At 35.5% G+C, this 8,602-nt stretch overlaps 1 protein-coding gene across 1 annotated transcript; it reads left to right on the top strand.

Annotated features, from left to right (window-relative positions):
• The first annotated feature begins 5,913 nt into the window (after positions 1-5,913).
• LOC111900704 (polygalacturonase 1 beta-like protein 1) lies at positions 5,914-8,294 on the top strand. The gene is made up of 2 exons (XM_023896586.3): positions 5,914-6,225; positions 6,317-8,294. The coding sequence occupies exons 1-2, from the start codon at positions 6,034-6,036 to the stop codon at positions 8,147-8,149; spliced, it is 2,025 nt and encodes a 674-aa protein (XP_023752354.1). The 5' UTR covers positions 5,914-6,033; the 3' UTR covers positions 8,150-8,294.
• Positions 8,295-8,602: the final 308 nt, after the last annotated feature.

The following is an 8,602-nucleotide window of genomic DNA, read 5'->3' on the forward strand; positions in this document are numbered from 1 at the left end:
CCAAGAGAAAGGGCATTGGAGACGAAGCTGCCCTATTTACCTAAGAGATCTAAGAGATGGGAGAGTCAAAACGTATGGCTTTGCTTTAGGTAAAATCCATTGACTAACTCTTTTAAGCTTTTATGCTATATTCTTAATACATAATGTGATAAGATTACAATTGAGGTTTTGTAGGATCGAAGAAAAGAAAGGAAGCTTAAGGGAAGAAGTGAGCAAAATCTAATCGTGAAGGAATGGATTTCGATCGCATTTCTCGAAGATTAGATTCTTGAGCTACTACTTAGAGTTAGAATTAGATTGCTAAGAAAGATGTATTAGCATAGTTTTTCAATGAATTGCATTGTAAGGACAAATTTTTTTCCGCAGTAAAATAAATTTTGATTTTATATTATCTATTTATCCTTGCAATGGCGTATATGAAAAATTGATGTTTGGATGTTTCTATTATTAGCAATAATGGATTTGATTCTTAGTTATGGAAATGTCGAAAATTTAACAAATAGGGAGAGTTTCTCATCGCCCAAGTTTCAATTGGACAGAAATTTGGAATCACGCAACTTGGTTGCATGATGAATGAGAAATTTCATATTTGGAAATTAGACTAATTCGTTGACAAAGTGTCAAGTGAAGGACTTGGAGATCGAATACACAAAGTTGCGTGTTGATCAAGTCCACCATAAGAGTAACAATGATATTCGTCATGATTATACTTACAAGATTAAGTGTAATTATGAATTGATTGAAAAAGTTTAAACCAATAGCAGAACGAATAAGAAGAATAAAGTAGGCAGAAAGATAAAAGTTTCTCCATTCTAAGAAGAAGGGAGAGTAGCTTTTATGCTTTATGATAGGTCTTAATGATTAAGAACCATATCGCAATTAATCCTCTAAGTGAGTCTTAATACAATTGTATGTCTAAGAAGAGAAATCAAGAATTAAAGAAATGGTTAAATCAAGAATTCAATCATACTTCGTTCCAAAACAAGTCTTAGAGTTAAGATTGTGACATTGAGTGGATAAGTATTAAGAAGGTTTATAACATTCATCAAATGTGGAAAGTTGTGATGTCTTGGATAAGGCAAAGACCAACTAGGACCAATTTATGAAGTGTTTTGATAAAAGCTACACTAACTCTTGAATGTTTGGTTGTCAAGAAATGGTTATTGACAAGAGAATCTTATATGTCAAGGAGTCAGTGGGAGTCTTATGGTCTTGAAAGGTTTCAAGAACAAATCAAATAAACCTTATCGATCATCACTAGCACACGAGTTGAGGTTTATAACCTATCGTGTTGACATTATTTTGTTTCTGTTCCATTCCACTTGAGTTAATTATGCATGTGAGTCCTATGAGTTCTCATTTTGAATGCATAAAAGGCAAGGACCTTGATCAATGGAAAGTACATTGATAAGAAAAGGTGAGCTGCTTAACTACTTGGAAGACATGGTGGGCAACTGTGCTACCATAAAGGCAAGAAATCGAGATCAAGAAAGTTCGATCCATATGAGTTTGAATTTGTCGTAAACTTTGGTTTTAACAAATTCACATGGATAGGAACAAATACACCGTTTAAATCTAAGTTTCATAAGATTTCCTCCTTCATGAAAATGATTGTGAGGAAATGCTTTCACTAAGAAAGATTTAAGAAGATAGTGATTGTAAAATTGCATTCTCGAATTCGATTATGGTTACGGTATCCCTTTCCATAATTTGAATTGTGAGGTTTGGCAATTAGTCTTAAGTGTTTAGACACACATATGAACTATTGAAGGCAAAGGTGTATAAGTTCAAGAAGCCTTGATAAAAGATTATCAAAGCACTAAGTATGAAAAATATGAACTTAAGAAATTCAATAAGCATTGTTTTTTTTTCTGAAAGTTAAGATGTTTATGAATACATGTCGAAGCTAGTGGGAGCATAAGTGTTATGTTTTATAGTAATCATCATGATAGTGGGAGCATAAAAGTTATGATTGTATGATTATTAAGGCACATATTGCAAGTTGGCAATATTAATTATAGAAAACAAGAGTCATTATGTACAAAGTCGTAAGGATGGAATAGTTGTTTTGCTATAATTAAGGGAGAGAGAATATTATGCTTCATTTCAAATCTAAAGGATTAGGTTGAGAAATGTTAATAAATTTAGTCAATGGTACATAGTGTGTTCTTAAAATTTCGATTATGATTACGGCATTTCTCTTCACAATTCGAATTTTGAGAACATAGAAAATAAAACATTATGCGTCGTGTCTCATACGCTTCGGGTATAGGATCGATTGCAAATGCTTTAATGATTGACCATTCTAAATTTTTTTCAAATGTCTAGCGCATTTAGAGGGAAAAGGGACTAGAATTGGTTTTGACTAAAACAATTAAACAACTATCAAAGGACAACCCAAAGTTCGACGAGGATTGGTCGCTTGTGAGTAGTTGGAAGTATAGTATTGGAAAATCTGGAAATCTTTCCATATTGGATGGACCATATCGACTCTATTATGAATAGAAAAGATTCTATTAAGAATGAGTTGTCATATGGAACATATGGAAGTGTGTCCATATTGGGAATTGAATATTGAGAAATCTATGACTAGATTAGAAACTTCTATGCAAAAGGATGTTCAAAGGAATGTACTTTGAGTGAGAGACATCGTGTCTATGGAATTGTCTTGTAACAATCTCCGATATAGGACTTTGTAATATCATTGGCAATAGTCTTTGTGACTTTTGTGCAGTGACATTACGAAAGGACAATTGCATAAAATGTTAGAATCTAGAATATTCTATAAGTAGCAAGAATTTGATATTCTTTCACTTATGAAAAAGGATTTGGAGTTGTGAAATGAGAATGATTGGAAATGTGCTCAATTTGGTCTATTTCACAAAGTAAGAACCATAGGTAAACATTGTGTGCATGCTAGGAGCATGGGACAAGTGTAATAATTCAAGAAAGAAGTTGATTACCCGAAACGACAAATAATGAGTAATCAATATGGTGATAAATAAAAGGCGTTTTATTTATACTCAAAGGTTGAGACCATATGGGATTAGTATTATTCTTGTGTTTCACATCTGCATGTTTTCACTTCCAGAATAATTGAGTTTATTAAGAATAATCGAATTATTCGAACGGGCCACAGTCATTCATATGTTGGAAGTAGGTATGAATGAAGACTGTCATGAATTGGTGTGTGGATTGTCTAAAAGAGTATTAGACATAAGCAAATGTTTGTTGCAACGTTCGTGAGTGCTTATGAATATGATTTGAGCATTGGATTAAACCCACGCTCACTTGGATTACTCCATTAATTGTATCACGAGTGATTGGTGAGACGATAACATCTTATATTCTTGAAACCGAGATGTGTGAGTTGTATCTTGCAAATCAGTTTCATATTGATAATATGTAAACGCACTAGTAACTTGGTGTTATAAAACATATTGTTGTGTGTGATTTGGTGAGTGAGTGCAAGCAAGCATTGTATCAAAGTTTATCTGTTCCTTTTATCCAAAGTAGGATAAAAGTGATATCTTTGGGCCCCTCGATGATTTAGTGATGACAAACGTAAATGCTCGGCCGGGCTAGGGCTAATTTGATTTGTTCAATTAGTCGGTCGTCATAAATCGGAAATCGAGATATAGTATAAAAAGAATGATTTGAAATCATATCTCATATGATATCTAGAATGGAGGAATATATGATCCCTTATCTAAGGACACGCGTATCTGATAGGATCAGAGTTGACAGCGGCTTTGGAAAGCTACGATTGCAGATCAGGATCTGAAGTCATACGTAGAATAGTTGTTAGACTTATCCAAGTGGGAGACTGTTGGATTAGTGTCTAAGTCCATAACTATTTTGGTATGTACTTGACCCGATGGTGCATGGTCATTTTGGGTTGCCTTCACCAAAACAACTTGATTGGAGAAATAAATAGAGAGAGAGGTTATTATGATTTATTAATATGTTATAAGAATAATATATTAAAGGAGAAATCATATTTGTTTAATTAATATTGGTCAATAATTAATTAAGAATTAATTTTGTGATCAAATGTAATTAATTAAACTAGAGGGGCTGAATTGTAATTATGTGATAGTTACAAAATAGGGTAAGGATTATCCTAAGGATAGGTTGAACGAATTTAAGGTGATAAGACCTTAGAATTCGTCCATGATAAGGATTCAAGGCTTATCTTATGGGTTGCTTGGTGGGTAAACAACTAGATAAGGATAAGGACTGAAACCCTATCTCTACACCTATATAAACACCCTTTTGGCTCATAATTCGTCCAGATCTTCCCAAGGCATCTTAGGGACGAATTCTTATACCTCTCCTCTCTCTTTATACCTTCTCCATTTACTCTTGGTGTTTGTGAACCATTAGAGGAGTGACACTTATGACTCTAAGCCTTCCAAAGTCAATACAAGGAGATTTGGGATTGTTATTGCTACATAACAATCAAGGTAATATTATAAACCTATTCTTATGTTAATATGATTACTTATATGCTAGAATTAGGGTTTTATTATGTGTTCGTAATGTTGTGTATCTAATAGTGAAAACATAGATCCAATGCTAGGGTTGCATGTACACATAGGATTGTTTGTATAAAACCCATCAATAAGGGCCTCCAAGAGATTAAGGTCCTTAAATAGGGTCCAAGACACCAAAATTAGGATGTGCACCCTACACGATTACGCCCTGCGTAACCTGGGTACGCCCTATGTACTCCATTAAGTCTCGCGTCCAAGTTAATGAGTTACGTTCTGCATAACTCAACTGACTACGCCCCACGTACAGCCAACATTTGCAAAAATAAATAAACTTTAATTATAAAGAAATGCACCTAGAAATGGGGTGTTACAAATCAGAGAGCGAGAGGGGAGAGAAGGGAGAACAAAACAGATAGATGGTATGGGAGAGAATAAAGACGAGAGAAAAAAAGTACATGTGGAGGAGGAGAGACCGGCGAAGCTAACGACATGACTGACAGATGCAATGGTGGAGCTCTCGTGAACGACAACAGACCAAATGGATGCATGTAGTTTCTTTTTAAGTTAGAAGATGTCTGAAAGAAATAAAAGCTTCTTCTTATGTGTGCGTGAAAAAAGAGGCTAAACAATTTTTTTTATGTGTGCGGTCTTTTAAAAATAAATGTTATTTTTCAAAATTATATATTCATGCACATACAATGGTCAAAAGGTCTACAAAACCAAACATCACCTTACATAGTATTTAATTACTAGTCAACCCATAATATGCTAATTACTATGATTAGGAAACCATGATTTTGATTCCTTTAGACATTTTTCCTTTCGTGTTTTGTTTACTATAAATGCAAAATACAATGGTATATTCACGCAGCCTTTTAAAAATAAATGTTATTTTTCAAAATTGTATATTCGTGCATATACAATGGTCAAAAGGTCTAAAAATACAAACACCATACTATCTAATTAGTCAACCCATAATCTGCTAATTACTATGATTAGGAAACCATTATTTTGATTCCTTTTAGACATTTTTGTGTTTTGTTTACTATAAATGCGAAATACAATTCAAACCTTACTTCTCTCAACTTTATATAATTATACGAACCTCTCAACCAATTTTATGGTCCTTTGCTAAAATTAAAAGCATGGTCTTTGAGAGTGTCTTTTTCAACATTTCTGTAAAGAACACCCTAAAGAAAAAGGAAAGTGAAAATGTCCGAAAGAAGCCACCGATCTTGTCTTTTCATTTCAAGCTTTTATATTGAAATCTTGGAGTCAAGTCCGGACAAATAGTTACTAGTCGTCATACCGCCTAATGCCCATATCGTACCATCACAATAATTCACAATAATTCACAATAATTAAAAGTAAATAAGTGTAGTATAAATAAACGAGACCAAATTTATAAACGAGTCAAGATGTGTAAAACATTTATTTATCAAGTAAATTATAAACAAACCAATACAATCTTAGTTTATTTGAAAAGATTATAGATAAATCCAAATGGTTTGTTGAGTTACTTCAAACGAAAGGTAAAATGAAAGAAAAAACAAATTACAAGTTATTTTTTATTTATAAAATCCCATTCCCCTCCATAAAATCTCACCATCATCCACCCCACGCACACAGTAACCCACCTTCTACACACACACACAGACAAATGAAGATGGACAAAAGAGTCAAATTTAATATCTTCTGCTTCTTGTTCGTATTACTATCATCCATCTTCGTAAGTTCTTCACATTTGGCTTCTTCTTCTTCCATTAACTTGTCTTTTACCTTAATTTGTTTGCTCTTACTCATTTAATTCATGCATGCAGGTTTCCATAGTCGAGGCAACCCCTCCTGGTGTTGCGAACTTGAGTAAATCAAATCCTTTTTCCCCTAAATCTTCTATAACTCGTTACTGGAAAACCCAGATCTCCAATCGTTTTCCGATCCCTTCTTTTCTTCTTTCCAAAGCTTCACCACTCTCACCTTTCGAATTCTCATTATTCACCAAATTAGCTTCCAACCACTCTCTTTCATCTCATCTTTCTTCCTTCTGCTCCTCCGCCGACTTATTCTGTTTCTCCGATCCCACCTCCATTAATTCCGGTCGTTTAAAAGACACCAACTTTGCTGTTTACAACTCCAAACGTTTCTCCACCTACGGCTCCTCCCAAGTTGGCGGCGCCGACACTTTCAAAAACTACTCGGAAAACATTAACTTTGCATCTAGTGGTTTCGCCAGATACAGCGGCATATCCACCGGCCACCATGAAGGATTCACCTCCTACGCGACTGACGCCAACGTCGCTAACTCAAACTTCACCAGCTACGCCACCGATGCCACCGGAGGTAATGGCGATTTCACCTCCTATATGCCACGTGTCAATGTGCCTGATCTCCGGTTTGCATCCTACTCAGCCAACGGAAACAACCATGCCATGTCGTTCAAGAGCTACGTCGACGACACAAACTCCGGGAACCAACAGTTCATGAACTACGGTAAAAATGGGAACGGAGTTCCGGTGGGGTTCACCGGGTATGGCGACACGTCGAATGTAATCGGGTCCACTTTTTCGCACTATGCTGATCTGGCAAACGATGCGAATGATACTTTCAAGGCGTATTCATCAAATGCAAATAACCCAAAAAACGATTTTAAAGCATATGGTGGTAATAGTGGAAATGCCGGGTCGGATTCTTTTGTGAGTTACCGAGATGGAGCGAACTCGGGTACAGACACATTTCTGTCATACGGTAGAAAATCAAATTCGGGCAAAACAAATTTTGTAAATTATGGAAAATCATTCAACCCGGGTGTCGATTCGTTTAGAGAATACGGTAAAGGATCCACGGGTCAATCTACCGGTTTTAGTATCTATGCTTTGAATACCACATTCAAAGACTATACCAAAACTGGTGTCACATTTGGTCAATACACAAAACCCGGGTCAAAAACGGGTCCTACCAAGGTCAGTGGCAGTTTGGTAAATAAATGGTCGGAGCCGGTTAAATTCTTTCGGGAGAAAATGTTGAAGAAAGGTACCGTTATGACAATGCCCGACATTGTTGACAAAATGCCTAAACGGTCGTTTTTGCCCAGGGCCATCACGTCGAAATTACCGTTTGCCACCGACAAAATATCTGGTGTGAAGGAAGTTTTCCAGGCTCGGGACGGTTCTGTTCTGGAGCGTGTTTTAACGAATACGCTGTCAGAATGTGAGCGGGCCCCGAGCCAGGGTGAGACCAAACAGTGTGTTGGATCGATTGAAGACATGATCGATTTCGCTGTTTCGGTTTTGGGTCATGATGTTGTGGCAAGGACGACAGAGAATGTTAGAGGGTCAAAAGAAAAGGTGATGATCGGAGAAGTCAAAGGGGTCAACGGTGGGAAGCTCACTAAGTCAGTGTCATGCCATCAAAGCTTGTATCCATACCTTCTCTATTATTGCCACTCTGTCCCGAAAGTGAGAGTCTATGTAGCTGATATACTTGACGTGTACAATAAGGCAAAAATTAATACCGGTGTTGCAATATGTCATATTGATACATCAGCATGGAGCCCGGGTCACGGAGCATTTGTGGCACTTGGGTCGGGTCCGGGTCTTATTGAAGTCTGCCATTGGATATTTGAGAATGACATGACGTGGACCACATCGGATTGAAGATGAACACGTGTGTTTGCTTTATCATTCATAAAGTCATAGTAATGTTGTTGTCATGAGATTTTAGAAATTTGATTGTTGTGCGCTTGGTGTTATTGTAATGGTTTTGAAATATTTATAAAACAGATATTGTCGGATTTGGTTAGATAGATGTCCATAAATAAAATAATGAACACCCATACTTTATTGTAAAAGAATATTTTATTTTAATGACTAACAAATGTGATGAAATGTAAATGTACTGATAACATGGACTAACACGTGATATGAAATCAAAATATAGAAAGAACACTTTAAAGTCATAGAGGATATGTTAATTAAGATTATATTATACAGATAGTACACAAAATAAATAAAATAAAACAAAAATAAGCTAAATAAAACGAGTTATATGAGTTGAAAATCGCTTATAATTAAATTTAATATATAATTCATTAAAGAAATAAGATCTGT

This window comes from Lactuca sativa, chromosome 5, assembly GCF_002870075.4.
Source record: "Lactuca sativa cultivar Salinas chromosome 5, Lsat_Salinas_v11, whole genome shotgun sequence".
Classification (NCBI taxonomy): domain Eukaryota; kingdom Viridiplantae; phylum Streptophyta; class Magnoliopsida; order Asterales; family Asteraceae; genus Lactuca; species Lactuca sativa.